Source organism: Mya arenaria, chromosome 11, assembly GCF_026914265.1.
Source record: "Mya arenaria isolate MELC-2E11 chromosome 11, ASM2691426v1".
In the NCBI taxonomy this organism is placed as follows: domain Eukaryota; kingdom Metazoa; phylum Mollusca; class Bivalvia; order Myida; family Myidae; genus Mya; species Mya arenaria.
Window position 1 is genome coordinate 10,044,620 of NC_069132.1, and position 24,272 is coordinate 10,068,891.

The 24,272-nt window shown below is 34.1% G+C and overlaps 1 protein-coding gene across 3 annotated transcripts; it reads right to left on the reverse strand.

Annotated features, from left to right (window-relative positions):
- Positions 1-159: 159 nt before the first annotated feature.
- On the reverse strand, positions 160-22,808 carry LOC128209381 (MAPK/MAK/MRK overlapping kinase-like). 3 transcript variants are annotated; one of them, XM_052913406.1, is made up of 12 exons: positions 22,630-22,808; positions 20,713-20,827; positions 16,153-16,242; positions 15,359-15,429; positions 11,687-11,765; positions 10,167-10,215; positions 9,500-9,678; positions 9,132-9,233; positions 8,766-8,939; positions 6,352-6,577; positions 4,921-5,109; positions 160-4,747 (listed from the first exon to the last, which is right to left on the reverse strand). In XM_052913406.1, the coding sequence occupies exons 1-12, from the start codon at positions 22,646-22,648 to the stop codon at positions 4,670-4,672; spliced, it is 1,371 nt and encodes a 456-aa protein (XP_052769366.1). In that variant the 5' UTR covers positions 22,649-22,808; the 3' UTR covers positions 160-4,669. The 3 variants fall into 3 exon arrangements, with proteins under 3 accessions (XP_052769366.1, XP_052769367.1, XP_052769365.1); XM_052913407.1 differs by lacking the exon at positions 11,687-11,765 and adding an exon at positions 14,011-14,089 and having other exon boundaries at positions 6,361-6,577; XM_052913405.1 differs by lacking the exon at positions 11,687-11,765 and adding an exon at positions 14,011-14,089.
- Positions 22,809-24,272: the final 1,464 nt, after the last annotated feature.

Here is a 24,272-nt window from a genome sequence, read left to right on the forward strand (position 1 = left end):
GAAGTTTCGAGAAATTGGGGCCAGGTTTTACAATGTGAAAACCCAGTTAATTTAAAGGTTTTCCGTTCTAAGGAGGCGTAATAAGAGTGTAATAATTCACGATGACAATTTTATTTATGATACAAACAGTTGTAATAAATGCAAATACAACAAAAGATCAATTGTTACCAATTTTATTAATCAATGTAATCTAATTTGTTTGACATGATCTAACAATAAATTACAAACCACTGATGTGACATAGAAAGACTCGCTAGAAATGTTTAACACACATGGAAGAAAATGACAGTTTCAGTTTATACACAATACCAGTACATCACAAAACTAAATTACAATATTTTTTAAAATAATTTCCTGCTTGCATGGTAGGCTTTTGAAAGACCATTTATGGTTTTCATTACAGAGCGAATGAGCGTCTTATGTACGAAAAGGAAATTACCAAATTCATTATTTTACCCTTTGGAAAAGGTAGAGCACTCAATGTTACAAATATATTTCAAATTGGTTCCAGCATTTTAAAAGGCAATCCTCAATACAAAACAAATCAAAATATATAAATTAACCGAAGTAAAAATAATTCATATATAATTCATATAACAACAAAAAATATCACAAACAAATGATCACAGCGAGTAGACATATAATCATGATGCGTATAAATGCTTTGTCTAACTAGTTGAAAAAATACATGGCAGAAACTATTGAAACTGTCAGTTTGTCAAGCCATTTTAGCAAAGAAACAAAAGTTCTAAAACAAAAAATAACACTATTTGTGCATAACCCCATTTGAAAGAACCATGTCTTTAGACCTAAAGAGTTTTCTGCATAATATATTCCTACATTACCAAGTTTGATCACCTGAAATTACATGCTGACCAAACATAAAAAAAATCTGTGGAGTTCTAAGGTATTGGCAACATACTCTTACATGTAGAAAAACTGTAATCCCACAGCTATAGTTTGGAGAGGCTCTATTTACAACTGTTTGAAAATAAACTTCGCAGTTGAAGGTTTTGGAGCATTAAAATATGGTGGCTTTTGCTCCGCCCAAATACACTAAAAGAATTCAGTTACAGGTACCCTAAATTCTGAATGAATTGCAACATTTATGACCTGTCAATCAACTTAACACAGCACAGAAAGCCACATTCAGCATTTGAGCATATTCTCTAACATATCAATGTGGAACATTCTTCTAAGGGTTGTGCTCATACTCCTGCAAGTGATCCATATAATTATGTACAGTTTGAATTGGTTCATCAACCCGCCAATCAAATTGTAACCTTAAATGACACTCTCTGAAGTGTCCAAAACTTACTGTTCGAAAATACTTTTGTGGCAGTACAGATGGAATGTCCCTTCAAAAAATGTATCATGATTGTGCTTTTATTAGCTGATAGGTGAGAAAGCTTTGCCAAGTTTATTTGCAAACAGTAGTAATAACAACAAATAGCAAGAGGATATGCTGTAAACAATAAAACACTACATCACAGCATCATCTCCATCTTGTAAAAATGAAAAAAAGTAGTGTGTCAACTATATACAGTTTTAAAAATACCAACTGTTTTAACTACCTATACAAATGTTTACAGTCTATTATCACAGATGTTCTCACAATTTGACATTTGTAACAGCACCAAATCTGATACAGTTTTATGTGTCAATGCAGGCAACATACAGGAAAGAAAACACATACATATCACAAGGCAATATCAAACTTAAACGTAGATCTTGTGATCATTTAGTGTTCAGTATCATGCCTTCTCCAATAAGATCGCTGGTAAGATTCACATTTAATCATTTAGAAAGCCTATGGCTAGTACTGTGAGCACTCAACACTAAGGAAGCTTTTGTGTGTAAATAAAGTTGGCACCAGGGGTGTGCTAGACATGCCAAGTTAATTGCTCAGAAGACCTAAACTAAACCCTATGTATTACATAGTGTGAAGACCAAATGAGAACAAGAACGCTGGGAATCAAATGCCAATACTCAACTGTTTTCTTCTGTCAAGAGGCATAACTGGTTTCTGGGTAATGGCCAAGGTTAAAGTCTGCAGAATGACACCGAGGCTGATGACAACACCAGGGGTTTCACAACATTTTTGTTCGAAAACAGTAGAGCTGATGAGGTGAAAAGTCAAACTAACCTTGTCTGAATTTAACCTCTTTTGTTCATAGAAAGAGTTTATCAGATAGAAAGTTTTTATCTAAATTTCATATTTAGTTATTGAGGATTATGGTGTGTATTCAAAGAGATCTGTGAGATGGTGTGGTCTCCTGTTGTTGTTTTTCATAAATTATCACCCAAAGTTCTATTTTTATGCCAAGATTGTGTTATTATTGTACTGTATATGTCCATCTGTTCAACCTAAATGATACTATGTTCTATGTAATAACAGCGAAGATATATAGGTTCTTTTTTTAGACATGCTTTACAATTTCTTTTAATTTCTAATACATACACAGCCTATGTCACTAAACTCATGATACTAAATTATTGAGTGTAAAGCTTGATTACATATTAACATATAACTTAAAGACTGACATTATTGGGAAATTCCCTATTGTAAATGCGAGAAAAATGTAATATCAACTTAATCTTTTGTGGTATTAGAAAGTGGTAAACATTTTTTTATGAAAGCTTGGAATTGTCAATAGTTTGTTTCTTTAAGGAGACTCACTCACTTTGTTGATATCAACTTATTTTACTTTTATGAACAATTAATTACCAAACATCAAGTGGCAGACTTCCATTTGAACAGTAGTGGTATTCTGTAAATCAAAGCTTAGAATAATTCAATTTTCAAAAACTTCTCAGCAAAATAGAGTATTTTTTTGTCAATTACTTTTAATACTTATTACAATAAAGCCCTATTTGATGATGTTTTACCCTTAAAGTAAGCATTTCCTCAAAAGTCTTACCCTATAAAACATCAGAGTCCCTATAAAAATGAAAGTAAGATTATTTTGTCATGAGAACCGAAAGTCTAGTTCTAAATGCGAGAACAATTACATGTACAGTATATGAAAATGCATGTTTAAATGTGTGTATGTAAGGATTGCTTTCATGATTGGTCACAAAATTAGCATTTAAAAGCCACATTTGTATACATGTATTAAGGTTTGAGCAATTATTAGAATGATAGAAATAAATTAAATGGCTTTTATAGGAATAAAATAAAAGAATACAACTGATATTTGTAAATTTCACAACACTTAATTTCAATAGGAGTGCCTTGGAGTGTAGGCTTACACTCATCTGGGCTTCTTTCTGGCAAATTAGGGGAGTATATTGACAATTATTGAAACAAGAGAGGGTCTTGCTATACAGTCAAACACCGTTGGCTCGAACTCCCTAGGAACAGTATAAATACTTGAGCCTCGGAAAATTTGAGCCAAGAAGAATGCTTACATTCAGTAGAATGAAAATGGTCCTTTACATCCTGTTCAAGCCAACAAGGAAATTGAGCCAAGCATGTTTGAGCCAACAGGATACAAATATATATACTCGGCAACATGCTGACAAAGTTTCATCACAATATCTTGACCCTTTTTTTTGGCAAAATTGAAGTTCTTGCACAATGATGCCTATGACACCAATGAAAGCCGCAAGACTATCACAATACCCCAACCATTTGTCTTCAAAAACAGACGAGCTAATCAAAGAAAGATAAAATTGTTTGGTATTACTGAAAATGTTCAAATCTATCAGTAGACATACATTGTTAGTAAGGCAAACAAAGTTACAACATCTGTCTTTGGTACCGATATGTAAGTGGATTGATTAATTCCATTTATATGACATTATTCTAAAGCACTGGTTTTATTAGTATTGTATCTTTACAAACAATATCTTGTTTTTGATATTTGATAATGTAGAGTATCATTAAACAATTTCTTCAATACATTTGGGTTAGAATGAAAGATTATTATACTTCACATGATTTTGCCTTTGTAGAATTACATAATAATTATAGTCATCACAAGGTATACTGTAATGTCTAATGTGACCATTTTAAATACTGCCTTACATGCATTAAAAAAAACACCCGCCTTGTATGACATTCTCTTTCTGGGGTTGCCATTTACCACTTTTCCCCTTAATGAGATGCAGTATTTATATGAGATTTTAGCAAACTAGAGGACCAACATAGATTGGTAGGTGTCAAATAATTTCTGATTATCTACATGTGCAACTGAATCAAGTCATTCAGTATAAGAATAGAAATACAGATAAAACATGACTAAATCCAATCTTCTTTCAAACACCCTGTAGCTTTCATGAGATTACATTAAGGAATGAATGAGGAAAGGTATTTCCACAGAGGCACTGCAGCTACTGGGTAACACCTTGAATATAAGGGAGGTTTCAAAACGCTTCTTGTACATGCATGTGTAGGCAAGTGTACAAGTGAAGTTTCAAACCCATTCCATTATCACAGCAGCTTGAACTTTACTGGCTTCCTGTTAACTTCTGTCCCCCAAACTCCCATAGTACAATTTTTCCAAGAATTATTCCTGAATTTAAATCTCCAGGTCACTTGTATTGGTGAATCACCGATTCTATGATATTCACAGCAAATGTATATGTACACCCCACATTTACTGTCAATGTGACAGGGTAAAGAATGCCTGGAATTCATCAATAAATCTTGGATGAGTCCATAATACTAGAAGCCTGCTCCACGTCTGTCCAGAGACGGCAGTTGGTAGTGGTTGAACATGTTCTTTGTTTTTGTACTTGGATTCTGGAACAAAAGCAATTATTTCATTATCAAAACTGTAGTATAACCTATAAGATTGAAACCTCAGGCAGCAATATGCAATCCAGTGAATATGATCAAATTCCTTACACTCTATTTTGTAACATCTTGGGCTAGCCACAATAAAGCATTACCACACATATTATCTTACTACTAACCTTGTGTGACTTGTATGTGGAGTTGATGGAGGGAAGGAGTGAGAGCTGTCCGGAGGTATTGTGGGACGAAAATGTGCTCGGGAATGATGAGGAATGGTACGATGGGTTGATCGTGCTCGCATGGATCGGCACCTTCGGGAAAAAACTGCTGCTGTATCCGTTTGGGTTCTCGCCCAATCGCCGTCGACGCTGGAAAGGTCAGCAAATACATGAGTAACTTTGATATAAATATCAGTCGCATTATGCATATGAGGAAAGTGCATGCATTTGATATAGAAACCACACATCATTGTTTTATTGACATGCATTAAACCTGCTATAATCATACATTTTAACAGATTTAGAAGTGAAGCCATTTATTGCTTTCAAATGTAATAAGTAGTGTAAGAAATTTGGGAATACTTGCATGATAATAATCAAGTCACAACCTGGGAGAGAAAATCGGATGCTCTCTTTGACTTGTTCAAATAGCTTTAATAAATCCTCATTAAATAATAAAAATAATATCTGAATGAAAATACTGTAATGTATTATTTTCAGGAATAATATAACTACAGCACTTCTACTATAAATGTAATTCCACAATAAGCTAGAGTGTTGATATTTACTCTGTAGAGTTCCAATTAATTAATTGGTTACTAAATTCCTCAAAAAAGACAAAGGGAATTGACCTGTTTGTGTTAGACAGCCAGAAACTAAAAATAATACAAACATATCACATTTAAAGCTTGATTACAGCGTATATTAATGTCAATTATCTAAGATCAGGACTACAATTTTATCAAACAAAAGCACTGCAATAATTATGCATGTCTGTAAAAATTTTAATTATACACAGAAAAAAACCTTGACTAATATTACAGCCAGATTTATGGGCCTAGATACAAATGTGAATATTGTCCTTGGTAACATGTGTTTAATGCCATTATTATGAACGATGTTTTGAATAGCAGTCAAGGTTAAAGTTTTTGTATGATGAGATTGGCAATGCCAACACCACCAAGGTTATCAAATATCTTGACATTTTTTCTCAAGAAAAAAATACTTATCATAAAAACTTAAACCTCACTTGTGTTATTTTCCCAACACCTGGTGAAAATACCACATATATACCTTCTGCCGTTTTGTCTGTAACGTTTAGGCGCTTTGTTAATATTTTAATATAAGATGACAATTTTTCAGCTCTTTAAATAAAGTAAAGTACTAAACCTATTTTTAAAGAAATAAAGAAAGGTTTGTTCGGCATGATAAAATGAAAGCCTTGGTCAACAGTGTCTTGTGTTGACGAGATGCACTATTCCCCTCAATGGGGGCAATATATATACATTATCGAAAAAAAATACACAACTTATACTGCATTACCTGACTGCAAGCCAAGAAGCCCAGTGTGTAAGAACATAAAGCCAGTGAGTATCTCACAGCAAACGTTACCTGGTATACCTTCCGTTTGTCTTTAAACAGCTGGTGTGCAGGCAGGGACTGCGGTTTCGGGAGACTCGCAATGATTTGGATCTCTGATTCCTTCTTTTTGTTCTCCTTGTCAGACATGGCGTGTCTCGGTGAGGGAGATATGTTCTCAACGCGAGATGCAGCGTCATCCTTGTCCTGTACCTGGATCTTGGCCTTGTTCAGCGCTGTCTGCCTTTTGTCGGTTTCCCTGTATTAAATACAAGAATAACACTCATGTTTCTTCAATGAAACAGGACCTTTAGGGAAAAAAAACACGATATATTTCTATTGGTGACAGCAGAGTTACAGATAATGTCGTAATTGGCCAATAAAATGCGCCAATAATGATAGAAAATCAAAGATGTATTTATATCATTAAAAAAAAATTGTTAGAAGGGCGTTGCATTACTAAGGTCAATTTATGACATTTCCGGAACATGCAGTTTGACCAAAGATGTCGTAAACTTGTGTAAAATTACTTCAACTCCTACACAGTGATTTCCCTTGATGAGTGTTGTTTCATAATGCAAAGGGACTTTCCTGTGTTAAGAATCAATTAAGTTCTGCATTTAGTGTCAAGCTTATTGATAAGGATGTACAATACACTTTAAAAAATTACATATTATAAGCATACAATACACTTTAAGTAAAAATTATCTGTAGCTCTGGACTGACAATTCTAGGAAAGAATGTCACTTAATTATATTGTTTCCATCATCACAAAAAAGTAAACAAAAATAAATAGTTCATAGAATGATATGAAGCTTAGATTAAAAATGATCATGTTGGCATTTTTTCATTTTTGAGATACAAAAATGGAAAATGGAGAACAGAATTTTTCTTTAAATAAAGAGTATTAGAAAATGACCTAAAAAAATTAAAATGACCAAATAATATTCAACCTTTAAATGTTTCACCAAGTTAATACTGTTAAGAGTTTTATAAAACATAATGACAACTGCATTTTTAGAACAATATTTGGATAACCGCCACTAAACCAAAGATTAATGCAAACAAGGACCATTTGTTTAACAACAGATTTTGGAATTAAGACGTTAAAGTGTCTTAACCTTTTTATAGCCTCATGTCCATTTCTGTACATGCATAACAAATGGATCAATACATGGATTAACTATTATAGGATCGCCAGCATTTTTAACAAAACAGAATCAAGTCTCGCAAAAATTCGGCAGTAAAGCCTCACAATAATTCAGCAGTAGTCTAACAATAATTCAAAAGTGAAGTCTGACAATTATTCAGCAGTGAAGTCTCACAATAATTCAGCATTAAAGTCTCACAATAATTCAGCAGTAAAGTCTCACAATAATTCAGCATTAAAGTCTCACAATAATTCAGCAGTAAAGTCTCACAGTAATTCAGCATTAAAGTCTCACAGCAATTCAGCATTAAAGTCTCACAATTATTCAGCAGTAAAGTCTCACAATTATTCAGCAGGAAAGTCTCACAATAATTCAGCATTAAAGTCTCACAGCAATTCAGCATTAAAGTCTCACAATAATTCAGCATTAAAGTCTCACAATTATTCAGCAGTAAAGTCTCACAATAATTCAGCAGTGAAGTCTCACAATAATTCAGCATTAAAGTCTCACAATAATTCAGCAGTAAAGTCTCACAATAATTCAGCATTAAAGTCTCGCAATTATTCAGCAGTAAAAGTCTCACAATAATTCAGCATTAAAGTCTCACAGCAATTCAGCATTAAAGTCTCACAATTATTCAGCAGTAAAGTCTCACAATTATTCAGCAGTAAAGTCTCACAATAATTCAGCATTAAAGTCTCACAGCAATTCAGCATTAAAGTCTCACAATTATTCAGCATTAAAGTCTCACAATTATTCAGCAGTAAAGTATCACAATAATTCAGCAGTAAAGTCTCACAATAATTCAGCATTAAAGTTTCACAATTATTCAGCAGTAAAGTCTCACAATAAATCAGCATTAAAGTCTCACAATTATTCAGCAGTAAAGTCTCACAACAAATCAGCAGGGAAGTCTCACAATCATTCAGCAGTAAAGTCTCACAATAATTCAGCAGTGAAGTCTCACAACAAATCAGCAGTAAAGTCTCACAATAATTCAGCAGTGAAGTCTCACAACAAATCAGCAGTAAAGTCTCACAGCAATTCAGCATTAAAGTCTCACAATTATTCAGCAGTGAAGTCTCACAATAATTCAGTAGTAGTCTCACAACAAATCAGCAGTAAAGTCAGTTTCATCACAGCGAAATTTTGAACTAATCAGACAAACATTAATTTATGAATTAATATTAATACAGAATAGTTTACCTAATACAAACGAATTTGGTGTTTTTGTTGTAAGTAAATAGTGTTGACAGTATCTCCTTAACACAAATACATTTAGCATGAGGCTGTCACCTGAGTTCCTTGAAGTATGGATGTCGGATGGCCTGTTTAGCCGTCATCCGCTCATCCGGATCATATGTGCACAGCTTGTATATCAAGTCGAGGGCATCTGCCGAGGCGTTGGGTAACAAACGCTCCACACCTGTACCCTTCTTGGCTGGGAAGTTGAAATTCATACCTCTTGACCTGAAGAAGGGTAATAATATGTTGTGATATTTTTTTCCAGATTCATGCTTATATAAGTTATATATGATTCATTCATGACTACGTGAAATACGATATCACTGCCAATCTCATCATAAAATTCAACATAAACATATGGCTTTATTGAAATATTACAAAACATATCATAAAAGAGAATTGTAATGCAAGACCTACTTTTTGAATTTGTTGAGTACATTTGGTTCTGGAGTGCCCATAATGTCATGTATTTTGGCAATCTGGTCCACCTCATTAGAACCAGGAAATAATGGGTGAAGACTGGAAACAAACAAATTCTACATGTTACATAATAATATAATCAAATAACTTTTAAAAACATACTAGGACACCACAAGAAGACCCAGGGAGCAACCAAGACAGTGATATGGGCCGTGATAAATTACATGTATATTCGCATTGGGAAAGCATGCACAAAATTCCATGTGAACATCAAATGTAAAGCCACTTGTAAAATATAACCGTGTGAAATGTATAGCTAGCTCACACTGATACAAACAATTATCCTCCTTATGAATCATGCAGACCTTAGAATTTCAAAGAACACACATCCGACGCTCCACATGTCCATCTTGTACGTATAGTAGCCGTCCGTGAGCAGACACTCCGGGGCCCGGTACCAACGTGTTGAGATATACTCCGTATATGGCTGCTTCGAGTATATACTACGACAGGAACCAAAGTCTGCTAGCTTCAATAAGTCCTCCTAAAATAACAACATTCTTGAAAATGTTGTGTAATAATTTGAGCAGGTGAAAACTATATTCAATAGCATACAATGCAGCAATCCCTATAACTTGCTGATTTTCGGAGTCTTGAACATTTATAAATTCAAGTTTAAGTTATAGTCTTTAAGAGAAATTAAGGGTACATGTACTGTGAATGGATGCTGATGCTTGACCGTTTTCTCAGTAAGAAGGAAAGGGCTCTAACTTGGCAAATAGTAAAGCTAGAGTTATTGGCTTTGCTTCATTGACTTCCTTTATTCTGATCTTTACTAGTCTTTGAGTTATGGCGAACACTTTTTGCAGCACAATGACACCATGGCCATCAAGATAATGACAAAAATCTTCTTCCTAAAACAGGCAAGCTTACAGACACAACCTCTGGGAATTTGTTTAGTTTCAAAAGACAAATGGTGGTGGCAAAGAATACAAAAATATCTAATATTGCATTTTTCCTAAATTAACTTACTTTAATTAAAATGTTTTCTGGTTTGACGTCTCTGTGAAAAATGCCATTTCTGTAAATGAAAGAAGACATTCAAATTTGTAACATATACCGTAGTTTATACTAAGAGTCTATGATCATGCTTCCTCATATTGGATTGAGGATAGAATTCACATTTAATAAATTTGAAAGTCTCTACCAAAAACAACTGCAAATTTTCCATTAACTCATTAATAAGTTTTATTAAATGTTTTTTTTAGAGGAACGTGCATGAGCACTTGGTAGTATAGAGGCATTTCGAGCTGAACACTAAGAAAGTTAGTATTTATTTTTGATCTTCATAACAATCATGTTGGCAGCCTGCCATCTTCATTGTTTAAAGACCAAAAATTAACACAATTACATAGTGTCAACAAACTTCTGTAACACAAGTCAGTATATTTGACATTATAAATGTTATCTACTGAGAGATAAATATTTACTAAAGATTAACGTAACTGATTATCAAAGACATTCAATGTTATATTGGAATTTGATCAATCAAGTCATTAATCTGCATAATTCAATTCAAGTTTAACAATGCATTGATACACAAATATCGGTTTTATCAACGATAAATATAAACTAATGAGATGAAACTCAAAACATTGCGTAAGTTAAAGGAAATAATATAGTAAAATATGCTGGTTCAAGGTTGTATGGCTGATTTCTCTTTAATTTGAAATATTCTGATCTGTAAATAAACTGATACACTAAGCTTACATTTATTTTGGTCCATTATGCAGGAATTTGTGAGTGGTGCAAATCACAAGAATGTTAGTGTTCTCAAACATTAGATATCAAAAGTAAGGGTAGGTTACTATAAGACAATATGTGGATACTACGATACAAGTATATTGTGAGCAAATACATGCACTCATGCCCGATATCATAACTTCGCTAACTGTGAGTTAGTGTTCAGGCTTATGCCTCTGCCAATAGCATCATCGGACAGATTCAAATTTAATCATTTAAAAGAGCTCTGACAACACTAAATCCAAAACTGCAAAATTTCCAATAAGTATCGGAAAAAAGCAGATTTCCATATAGTCATCATGATTATTAAATTGGTTTTATTTAGTGAGTTTATATTACGGTATTTACAAACTCATGCATGCACACTGGCTAATACTGTGGCATTTAGCTGCATTTCGCACTGAACACTAACAAAGTTAACATTAATTTCTAGTCATCTTAACAAATAAGTGGCCACCAAGCTTTGCCCAACCTGCTATCTTGATGGTTTAGAAGACCAAAAATAAGCGCTTACTATACTAAGAAAGCAACATAAAATTTATAAATAATTTAAGCAAAAATATGCAAGAAGTAAGCATACAGTAAGCCATCATCACAACCCAAAGAATAGGCATTACATTTTAAATGCTATGTCTTAATTTTAAAGCTATCAAAATATGTTTACTGTGGGTTCTGAAGATGACGACAGCAAGCTTACAAAGTGAGAAGAGCAGAAGGCACACACGCCCAAGTAAGCTACAACCATTTACCTATGCATATGATCTACAGACTTGCACAGCTGATACATGTACTTCTGCACGGTAAATTCGGGCAACAGGTGACGCTTGCCTACCCAAACAGGGGGAGACAATTTAGAGGAAAATATTTACAACTTACAAGCATTTGGTGGACAACACATGTCAACCTCTAACTATAAAACTTTTCCCTTGTTTGTATGACTATTGCCTTCCACTTAGTATTTGAGGTCGTGATCTAGTCCAAGATACATAGCCTAGCCACCAAGGGAGCACAGCAGATAGTTATTCCATTATTCCATTTGCCCATGTATGACAAAGAAAAATGTAGTATAGTTAAATGGGTTCATGAATTGTAGACACAAGAGGGACATTTTTAGCCCTGTATCACTCACCTGATTAAAATGACCAAATGGTCAGTTGTTATTAAGGATGATGACCAGTTTCAGAGAAGAAGATGTTCAAAATTTTACAATATAAGTATAAAGAAATCCTGGGACTACCGCGTGGGGCCAGCTTTGACCCCAGGGGCATAATTAGAACAATCTTTGTAATAAGCCACTACATGAGGTTAAATACCAATTATCAAAAGTCTTAGCCATGTGGTTTCAGAGAAGATTTTCAAAAATTTACTATATAAGTATTTGAAAATCCTTAGTCCCCCCAGGCGGGGCCAGCCTTTGACCCCAGGGACATTACTTGAACAATCCTGGTAAACAGCCACTACATGAGGCCACATCCCAGGGACAAAATTTGTTCAATCTTGGTAAGGACCACAACATGAGACTGCATACCAAATATAAAGGGTCTGGGCCATGTAGTGAAGAAGATTTTTTGAAGACTTTACCATATAAGTATATAGAAAACTTGTGACCCCTTAGGCAGGGCCCTGTTTGATCCAAGGACATAATTCGGAAAGTTTGGTTAAGGACCACTACATGAGGCTGGATACAAAATATCCTAAATCTGGGCCATGGGGTTTCAGAAAATGTTTTAATAAGTGCTCAGGTGAGCTAAAGATGTCAAACAAAACTACCTTTAAATTAGAGGTATGGCAATATAGAGTCACTTTTATTCTACATTGTGAAAACCTGTATGTAAACAAATCTGTTTTTGTACTACACATGCTAATTCATTTTTCAAATAAGGTTTTCGAAGATATCCTTTTGATGTTTTCTTTCTCATATTCTTATCATAAAATCATATTAACAAAGTGGTTAGAAGTTTTAATACACCCTCTTCCCATTCAATTCACTCCATGAAGTCATTGGCATATAGAAACTTTGATCTGACCAAATTTGAATCATACCTTTATATTTACTCTTAAAAAGAATAAATGAATCCAACTAAATATCTTTATTGACATATTTTCTAAAGAGTATATCTAGGCCAATATTTTTCTAATGAACTAAAGAATAAATACAGAGTTTCTACTGCGAGATCAATGGAGAACACAAAGCAATGTTCTGCCTACATGCCAGGCAAGTTTTTAGTGAATGTGAAACTAATTTAATAATTCATCAATAGCAATTTGTGTCCATGCTAGATTAAGCCAAAATGATTGATAGTTCCAAAACAGTATAGTTTTATTGACTAAACAGCTCTTATACATTGTTTTACGTTTTACATTACTGTCATATTTAAAAACAAGGCCTGTTTTTAGAAGTATGAATAGATATTATCAATTAAAAGTGATTTGATATCTGGTCTACGTGTAAAGAAAAACTAAAGAAAACTAGCTGTTATCAAATATCTGTGCATTTTCTCTTACCATGAATACCATTTAAACAGTGTCAAGCCTAAATCAAATTTCTCAATTTCACAAAGAAAGAGTGGTGTGGCACAAGGGACATAACTGCGTGGCACAAGGGACATAACTAAACCTAAAGTTAGAGGCCTTGGTATGCATGTACATGTACGTATTGTTTTGGAAGCAACATATGTAACTAAGATTCATTTCCAATATTTAATAGTTTAAAGGTGTGTACACGCAAACAACAACGACATTGACACCAAGGCTTTGACAAATACCTAAAAACATCTTTGAAATGCAGACTACATGTAGCTAAAAAAATGCCTGTGTCATTTGTTACGTTATTGACAAGTAACCGTACTTAAACTGGACCAAGGTTAATTTTTCATGAAACATTTATTTCATGAAACCTTGAGAATTGAATTAAGTCTGTGATTGCCACATCAATCAATCTTCACTGTTTACATATTTGTCACTGCTTAGATATTCATGGTAAAGAGCTGTGTAGGAACTTAAGGGATAGTGGGGACGTGCAAGAGTTACTGCCCTTGAATGGGGCATTCTCTACATAGGTGATCTCCCTTACCTGTGCATATGCTCAACTGATTTACACAGCTGGTACATATAATTTTTTATTTTTCTCTCTGGTAAATAATGCCGTTTCCCTATAATTGGAAGCAGTCATGACATTTAGAAATAATTTATAAAGACTACTATACTTGTAATTATTTATTACAAAAATCAAGATACACCAGTCCCATCTATGAACATCATGTTGATATGAAAGATTATTGCTACCAAAGGTAATATGTTTATGACCATTTATCATTTCAGTTGACACCTAGATTAGTAGACTTCCGAATTTTTCATTGCAATGTCGCTACCGGCCTGCATTAAGACGTACCAAAGTATTGCAGTTATGGCAAATCAAGCGAAATATGTTGATTTAAACATCCACCCTATCAATGTCAGGCATGGCACTTGCCGATAAAGTACACAATATCATCAAGTGCTATTCAGTTGGTATGTTTTTGTAATTAATATTCAATTTTTGATCAATAAAACTACAGTAAATATGATGAAATATGAATGGTTGTCAAAATAAACTCAAATGGTATCATTAAAGCCTTTAAAAAATGATTTTGAATTCCTTTCTAAACAAAACAAGTTTTCACTTTCACCCCGCCTAAAGGATTATTTATCCTGCTCATTAATTCATAAAAAAACAAGAGAACTTTAATCTATTAGTTTACTCTAAAGTGTTACAAATAAAAACTGTCCTAAGTGAATATCAATGTCACAAGGAAACCCTATATTATAGAGATAAATGCTGTGCTGGAGAGTAATTATCTGTAACAGAAACTGGAAATAATTCTATTATAATCAGCCATTTAAATGGTCACTAGTATGATATATTGAACAATCACAGAGAGCCTCACTATAACATTAAATCACCTATTGTAATAAGATCAATAAGAGAGGTATTGTTGAAAGCTTCTTTTTAAAAGGACTAATTTTGTTTTCTGATAAATTGTATACCAAAAAGGTTTTCAAGTGGATAAATTTCAGAACCATGGTCCTGTATGTCTCTTTGATATTTCAATATCTACATGGAAGGCCTATGGTCTTACAAATTAACATTATGAACTGTTCCTCCTGCAATCCAATTATCTACAGAGATTTATCACCTATACCGAAACTTGACACAATAATATCAAACATAGGAACAAGAAAATATTAAATTAATCCGTTAATTTTTAAACTAAATATTTGATGAAACATTGTTTGCAAAATGTTTGAACATAGAGGAAAATAAATTTAGCTGTATCATATCACTATCAAACTTTCTTTAGAAATAAAACTCGAAATAGTTTGAGTAACTAAAGAACATCATTTTAATGGAACTGTAAAGAGTTTGACAAGGCGGTACCTACCTCTTATCAATTCATATATGTTCATATCCATTAATTCTAAAATAAGGACTAGAGTTCCACTTTTCTTGTCACTGAAAAGAAAAAGATGACTTCTAAAAACTTACTGAAATTTATTTGATTCTGAAACATTTTAATGTTAATGCATTCATGGTAAAGCAGAGGAGTCAATGATTCTTAACATTAAGAGATTTAATAAGCATTGTTATTTTGCTTTATTAAAACTATTACTTATTATCATCAGTATCATTTTCAATCGCCCCCTCATCAACAAGTCAGATTATTTGAAGTTCTGGGTTTAACCAGGGCTGACTTCTCCAGGTACCAGTCTACATGTTCTTTCTAGTGTATTGTACCAAGCATGAGATTACAAACAATAATTTAAAGTGAGACCTCCTTAACCAGTCAATTAGTTTAATGCTCATCAAGTACTTAGGATATTACATAAGCTGTCATTCAATACAGAATTTATTAAACAAGATTTTGTAATATTGATATACCAAAGCCTTAGTTATTTTTTATCAATTTTAGTAGACAAGTTCAATGAATTTTGTGCGGTGAATATCTTTTTATATCATAACTACTCATTTGACGATTGACAACACTAAATACATAAATGTTGCTATACAACGTGCAATTTTCAACACCAATTCTTTTATGACGTCACATCAAATGTTATTACACTAGTTATATCTCATATATTATAATTATCATTAAGGCATTATTTACTGATGGCAACTTCATTTATGATATCAATTTTACATTTACGATGATGTGAAAATAGCTAGCATATTTACAAGATGACTTCCTCGAGTTCGAGGATATTGCTGTGGTTGGCGAGTCGCCGCATTGCCTGGATCTCCCGCAGGTTGTTCACCTGGTCCAGGCTGAAAGGCATTTGTAAACAGTGATTGGTTGATTGCATATGAATCTAAAACACTGATTGGTTGAAGTCCATTATGTAAAGCACCAATGAATGGTGTGATAAAATTTATTGAAGTGACTACTATGCATTCTGACGAGGGGGAGGGGGGGGGGGGGTCCACTAGATTTACGATCCATTCCCTGGTCCTCCAGCCGTAGTTCTTTTTGTGTGTGTGATCTTGACTAGATTTCTTTCATAATACCATTTCTTACAAGACATACACTCAATGGTGGTTTAAAATAAAAAACAGATTTTACAAGTACAACCGGAAACAAAAATGCCTTCATCAGTGGAATTACTGTTGATCAATGACAATTCCCAAAGTTGAGAGTAAATCCCTTGAATTTCTAATCAATCCCTTGTGCAGCCTTTAAGAATATGGCATGCATGCACAAAATAACATAACACACTGAGGCTTCATTATTCTATGATTTTCAAAGTTGACTTTCAGTGTGATTTTTTCACCAAAAATGGGGCCTAATCACAATTGCAAAGACATTAAAAAAAAAGTTATAATTTTACATCTGATATTCATTTTCTTCCCTAGATGTGTTAATTTCTTCCTATATAAGATTAGTGTTTTGACATAGAAGTCACAGTCAACTATCAAGCTTCCTTCTTTATAAAAAAACAATGACTGCATTTTCAAAACAAATTTCCCATCTTTCTACTAGATTCACCAATGAAACATGATATGCATAATGATATGAACTAAATAATAGAAGTAGAATTTATTTGAAACCTTTCACTTGTAGCATATATTTTGCAATTATAATCTTATAAAATCATAATCTTTAAGATATATTATTAAATGAGTGTAAGGCCTGATTTTACCATCAATAAGGGACTGGCATTTCAAAATGACTTCAGTTGCAAGTGAATTATAAATTTATCAGCAAAGAAAAACAAGAGCCGTCGTAAGACAGCGCGCTCGACTACGCCGCTTTCACTTAGCATACAATAACAATGTAATAATACCAAGTTTGGTTTCTTTATGTCAAACCTAACTAAAATTATTCGATACATAAGGTGACTTTGATGCTGCCCTCCCACCAGCCCGTCCAAACAATGACACAAGTCATTCAAATAACTTGATTTCCCGTTATGAAAATGTGGTTAACAATATACAAATATGCCTTTCAAAGGATTTCCCGTAATGAAAATGTGGTTAACAATATACAAATATGTCTTTCAAAGGAAATAAAAAAAAATAAAAAATAAAAATAATAATAATTCAAGGGCCATAATTTGTATTTAGGCTTAAAATGGAGTTATGTTTCTTGTTGTAAGATGGTCAGAAATAATTTTGAATTTTATTAAGTGCATTTAATGAACAGTATAGAAGTTCTTTTATTAAAACCCAACTTGCCCTTAATTTTTACTTGCCTAAAACTTTAACCTAAGTCAATCAGGGGCCGTAACTTGTATTAAGGATATGGAGTTATGTAACCTCATTGGGTGATGGTCCTGAACAATTGTGTGAAGTATTAAGTCAATTGAATGAAGGGTATAGAAGTTATTAAACAATATCCCAACCTGCCCTAAAACTTTAACCTAAGTTCCATAGTCAATCAGGGGCCATAATTTGTATAAAAGATAATATGGAGTTATCTAACCTCATTATGTGATGGCTCTGAACATCTGTGTGAAGTATTAAGTCAATTGAATGAATGGTATTGGAGTTTTAAGTGAAAATACCAACTTGCCATAAAACTTTAACCTGCCCTAAAACTTTAACCTAAGTCAATCAGGGGCCATAACTTGTATTTAGGATAATATGGAGTTATGTAACCTCATTGTGTGATGGTCCTGAACAACTGTGTGAAGTATTAAGTCAATTAAACAAAGGATATAGAAGTTATTAATAAATATTCCAACTTGCCCTATAACTTTAACCCAAGTTCCATAGTCAATCAGGGGCCATAATCTGTGTAAAGAATAATATGGAGTTATCTAACCTCATCATGTGATGGGCCTGAACAACTGTGTGAAGTATTAAAGGAATTGAATGAAGGATATTGGACTTATAAGTGAAAATCACAACTTGCCCTAAAACTTTAACCGGACGCCGACGCTAACGCCGACGCTGGGGCGAGTAGTATAGCCCACCTATTCTTCGAATAGTCGAGCTAAAAACACTTAATCCATAATAGTTGTAGCATTTGACAAAATGCCTGGCTATTCAAATAATGACAAGCTTGTGACATAATATATTTTCATTAAGCCTCAAGATGGCATAAGATCAATGGATTATAAGCCAAAGATAGCACAACCACACCAATTAAGTCAGGGTAAACACAGGCGCTGTAAACATGGTTGACATTTGTCTGTAACAATGAAAAAATGGCAGGTCAGGTATTGTAACAATGCTGTAGAATTTTGAAAGAAGTTGTACTTAAATTTCCAACCCGCTTGCCCTCATGTGTCTTATAAACACAAGGGTGAGTTAAATATGCTCTAGTTTGAATGAAAAATGAAGAAAACTTGTTGTTTTAAAGTTCATCCTAATGTTACCTAATCCAAGATGAATATCATTTTTTATGAATGCATACAAATGCACATAAACCAGAAATACTTTAAGATATTTCCTGTTGCTTATTTGAATATGAATTTTGAGTACATTTCGTTTATAAAGATTAACTTGAGCTTGAGTGTAAAGACAGCCTTCATGAATCTCACTCTAGCCTGTTTCCTGGGTAGAAATCAATACATATTTCCTTATTTAAAGACCATCACAAGTTACCCCTGGTTGGTACTGAACCAACAACCACTTGAGTAAGAGGCGGACACCTGTTCCACTAGACCACTCTCATCATTCTGACTACATTTTATGATCATACAGTTTAATATTACACCATCAAAATTTTGGCAGGTTTGTTTCAACTGTTTTACTAAGGTATGCATGTGCATCTTCTGTGCAACATATATGGCGAAAAATACTGATTATTGGAGCATATGCCAAAAAGTAGTTCCTGAGGCAAAAAAATGCTGTATAGTTGTAATTTTTTTTATCATAGATACACACAGCATCATCAATGACAAAGGCGGTAATCTCTCTAGGGCCTCGCGGCACATAGCAATCTTTCTGTCTGTAACTATGTCCTGCTCTACAAACTCATTACATTGTAAAGAAAAATACAAGAAAAGGTTTCTACTTCAAATGTCAATTACTTAGAACTAATTAACTACAATGAGAAGACTTGAGCAAATAACCTTAAATGTTCCCTTTCTTCAACGTCAAGGTCACACTAAGACTCACAGAAAAACATGCCTTTTAATTTTGTGCTGGAGGCAGGTTGGTGATGTGGTATATCTTACTAGTTTTAAATTTATCTCCAACCAGTCATTAAAATAAGAGTTTGGGCAAGCAAGTCCTAATTTTATTTGTTAAAATACAATATCATTTGACTTTATGCTTGATCCAATGTCAACAAGGCAGTCCAAAGGACTGCTATATCCCCTGCCATTGTATTTTAGTATATTTTGTTTTTCTTGCAACCTGACTGGTACGTTGAATCTGACCAAAATTGTACACAACCTCTGGTCAATAGTGGGAATATAGGAAATACAAGTTGTTTGATCAGTAACCTAAATATTCTTGGATATCTGAACATATTATAAAAGGATATTTGTTAAAGTTATTCATATTGTGTGTAGTGTAGGTAGTGTAGGTAAGATCAATGTCAAGGTTATTTTGGCTAAAAATAGGAAAGAAAATGAGTCCTTGATTTATAACAACGATGAAATAGTAAGCCTAAGGTATTTTCGATTAAGTGATACATATATATTGTGGTGATGTCATAACATTGTTTTACTGCTTTTGAAGAGAAAATAAATGTTATAAATATATTATCACATTTGTGTCCATCATTTTTTTCCAAATATTCAAGTTCTTGGATCAATTCAGTTACTGTTGCTAAAAGTACGTGAAATGTATAAGGTCAATAAATCCAGTAAGAATTGACATGCCTACACTGCTAAATGTAAAAAGCCTGGACACAAGCATATGACCTATGACCTTTAAATGTCATATGTGACCTTGACCTTTGAGGTATGGACCCGGGTCAAAGTCACTGCACATCATCGGAATAAGAACAACATTTGTACCAAGTAATATGGTAATCCATCAATGCAGACATGAGCATGTGTACTCTGACCTTTAAATGTCTCATGTGACCTTGACCTTTGAGGTATGGACCCGGGTCAAGGTCACTGCACATCGTGTCAATGAGGACAACATTTGTATCAAGTAATATGGTAATCCATCAATGCATAAGTAAGTTATAGTGCGGACACGAAATGTTACTGCCAGACGGACGGATGGACAAACGGACGAAGTGCATTCCTATAATCCCCTCCCCACTCCGTGGCAGCGGATTAAAAATGTCAACAATGCTCTGACAAGGAAACTACTGAATTGAAATATTTTTACCTATCATATGTCTGTTTCATCTTTTTGCAGGCCCAATATGAGCCATCTTTTATGTTTTGGCATTTTAGCACCTCGGAAAAGGTACCCTCACCTTTCTTGCCTAGGATACGATATTCTGGAAACAAAAAAAAGAAAACTTTGTCATGGTGAGAGATATTGGACAAATTAATTCACTTTACTATCAATGCTTTGCCCCATCCCGGGGCAGCCAGAAATAACAAATGTAAGGGACTCTTTACAGGGTAAGATTCTACTGGCGGAGTATATTAAGGAATAAAATATGTTGATAAAAGTTTTATGATTGATATAAATCGCTATTTTGTTTGTTAAACTTATAATTAGCCTTTTGCATAAGTTGGTATTTTTATATTGAAATGCATAGTGAATCTCGCAACCCAGAATCATCTTTCAAATTGATTTTCATTAATATAAAAATAATTTTGACCTATCTGAATGCTGATTGCAACCAATTAAAAAGCTTGGTTTTCAACTTATCAACACTCAGTTTAAATAACCAATGAAAACATCGCTTTGCTCAAGCACTTTTCACATACATAAGGCCAATTTTTTTTATAATATTTTCATTCTGGATGCAGTTACCTACAGGTAAACATCAAGAAAGAATTGGTATTAATCAACTTGAACTTTTTAGTTGCTCATCTAAAATATTAACATATTTTAACTGAAAAGCTCAGCTTGGACATACTGTTTAGTTAATAGCTGACGAGTGGACAGGGTTGTTGTTGAAAGATACCATATATCATTTAAAGCCTACACTACCATGCTCTTGCTGGAAAGCTCAGCTATCCTCTGAGGCATAGTAAGTTGCAACTTCAATGATTTTTCAGAGAAAGCTTTGCTTACCTGTTTGATGGTGGAGCGTACTTATATCTAGACTGCTTGCAGACGCAATGAAAGTAAGTGAATCTGCCTTATGTAAATACCAAGAAAGCTCCGCTATCTGGTATTACATAATTATTAAGCGTTCTAATTTGATGAAAGTGACATCGCCGTGTTTTAACCAAGAAAGCCCAGCTTTCTTTTAATTCACAGAGACCACTGTCATTATTATTAATGTCATAGCAGTAGAAATTCATTGTCAATACATTGATCATAGGCAAGAAGGCTTCTTCTATAATTATGCACCAGTCAATTGTAACCACGGCCCCCAGGTTCGGGGGTATACCGGGGATAGCTGGGGAAATGAGCCGTGTTTTTACCTACCAGGTGGCCACGCGGTGCCGGGTGAATGCAGTGTTTTGTCTTCGCGCCAAATATAGCAGGAAATGGGCCTTACCTAGGGTCCCTGGGGTGCGTGGGGCATTTGGCGGGGATTTTACCAGCACTTTGTCTACGCAGGGCGAGGATTTTAGCCGGGCTTGGCTAGACCGAAAGTCAAAGTCCCCTCTATTCCCCAGACCGGGGGGGGGGGGGAGGGGCTGGGCTGTGGTTACAATTGACTGGTGCATTACTTTGTGATTATTTATTTGGAGCTCAATCAAAGTAATTTGTATACAATCGAAAGGTTAAGAAACCTTGAGGAAAATTATTATATATCGTTTCATATTTTGTCATTTATAAAAGAGTTCTGCCATAAGTTTGATAAAATAGGGTACTACCAGCCACTCGGTACACTCCTCACACTTTATTTAACCTTTTAAACAAAAAGGAAAACATCTGCTTCTACTTCTACTTTTACCGGTTAATGACCACCGTCATCATGTTGGTCACTAACCGGTAATTTAATCTGATAATTTAAAGCATTCAATTTTAAGAAGGCAAAAAGGTGTACATGCTGGTGTCTGTCAAGGTAGAGGGATGCTGCTAAAAACGACAAGGCGCAGCAACCTTCTAAACCTCATTCTGTATCCAACTATAATTTAACGGGTACATGCAAGTCAATTGAGAAATACCTACTCTGCAACAAGATGTTCATTCAGACGACTTATACACATTCCTCTATTCTTTTCTCTAAATTTGACAATTGAAGATGACGTCCGAACAATATTGATAAATTATACCATTTTACCAGTTTCAAAAGGAGTAAACTTCACTAAAAATGTTTCATTTTAGCCATTTGACAACTATGTCCACAACTTCGGATACCTTCGGATTGCTATGTTCATTCGATGATGTTCGGCTATCTTCATTGAATGAATCCTATGCTTGAGGCCCGTCCTAGTAAGCCTGTTTAGATAAATCTGGGACCAAGAACAATCCAACTCACATGATGAAATTCATTCCGGATTTCCCAATATAATGAACATGAACAATTTTAAACGATAAATAGTACTTTCAGCCATAAACATTTGTAACTTAAGCACAACTGGAAATCGGGTCAACCGGAGTAAACACACACATCATATGGATAATATTATCCTACATGTGTACATGTTATGCACGAGAGGCCGTCGAGCGAATAAGCAATCCAATGCACGTGTACTCTATACTCGGCCAAGTAGAAGGGTTTTTTCCAGACAATAATGCACACACGAATAATCAGGCTTATAATTTTACGTAACTAAGTAGCGAATACGGAATTTTACATCAAGTGGGGAGTTGTAATTTACATGTAATTCGGAACTGCATTGGGATAGACAGTGCAAACTAGTGGAACCTAATTAATAGGCATCATGTTTAAAGAGCTTTACTCTTTACGTGTGGTTTGTTAAAAAAATATTACACGTAGCATGTGTAATAATACGTTTTGGTTCTTGATTTTGTCACATGCAGGCTTACATATTGAGCGTATATAGTAATAAAAATGTGATTCAGTAGCTTTGTTTAGCATCAGATGTGTCGCTTAAATTAGATTGCAATTTGTTGAAGTTCCCCTCCTCCCCAAACAAGATGGAATAAATGTATTGTTTGTTGCTCTGTCACAGTAGTTCTATGTCGCGAAGCTTATTAGTACCATTGTATCAGTACAATTATAGTTATTTCAAAAGAAAAATAATAGAAAAAAATCAAAACAGAAGAAATACATCTGAAGACAAAATTCTCACTGACAATACTTAGACATGTGACTTACCGCCCTTGCCATAGAGGATGTCCCGACGACGCTTCTCCTTAGGAGTTTTGTCGGGCGTGTTCGGCTCGTCCTTGTCATTGTCCTTACTGTCCTTCTCCGAATCCTTCTCAGACTTCGTCATTACTCCAATACTCAGAATTCACATTCCTTGTTAGCCCATCTTAAATTATTTTGTATTATTTACATTCTTATTTTCCCCATGTATTTTGTACTAACCGCACACATACATGTATCATTCCATGGTTAACTAACACTTTTGTTAGGTTTGAGATTTAATTTTTAATCCTTTGCCTTATAAAAACTGGTCATGACAATACGTTAATTCTGTTTAATAAATGGATTTCGGGGCTAAGTCGTATTGATATTAAATCAATTAAACATGCATTTGCCAATGTATTATGCTTCCAATATATTTTGCTACCGATACAGTGTAGCAGCTTGCTATTTTTTGAAAAATTGAGTCGCAAGATTTTATTCTTAACAGTACATTGATATGAATTATAATATAAGAGGTTTAATGTAAACAAAA

Coding starts and splice junctions, on each gene's coding strand:
- LOC128209381 (XM_052913406.1), bottom strand. Junction 16,243..20,712: donor ATGAAACAGACATATGATAG/GTAAAAATATTT, acceptor AATGCCTTTCAG/CCTGGACCAGGTGAACAACC. Junction 8,940..9,131: donor GTACTCAACAAATTCAAAAA/GTAGGTCTTGCA, acceptor ACCCTTCTTCAG/GTCAAGAGGTATGAATTTCA.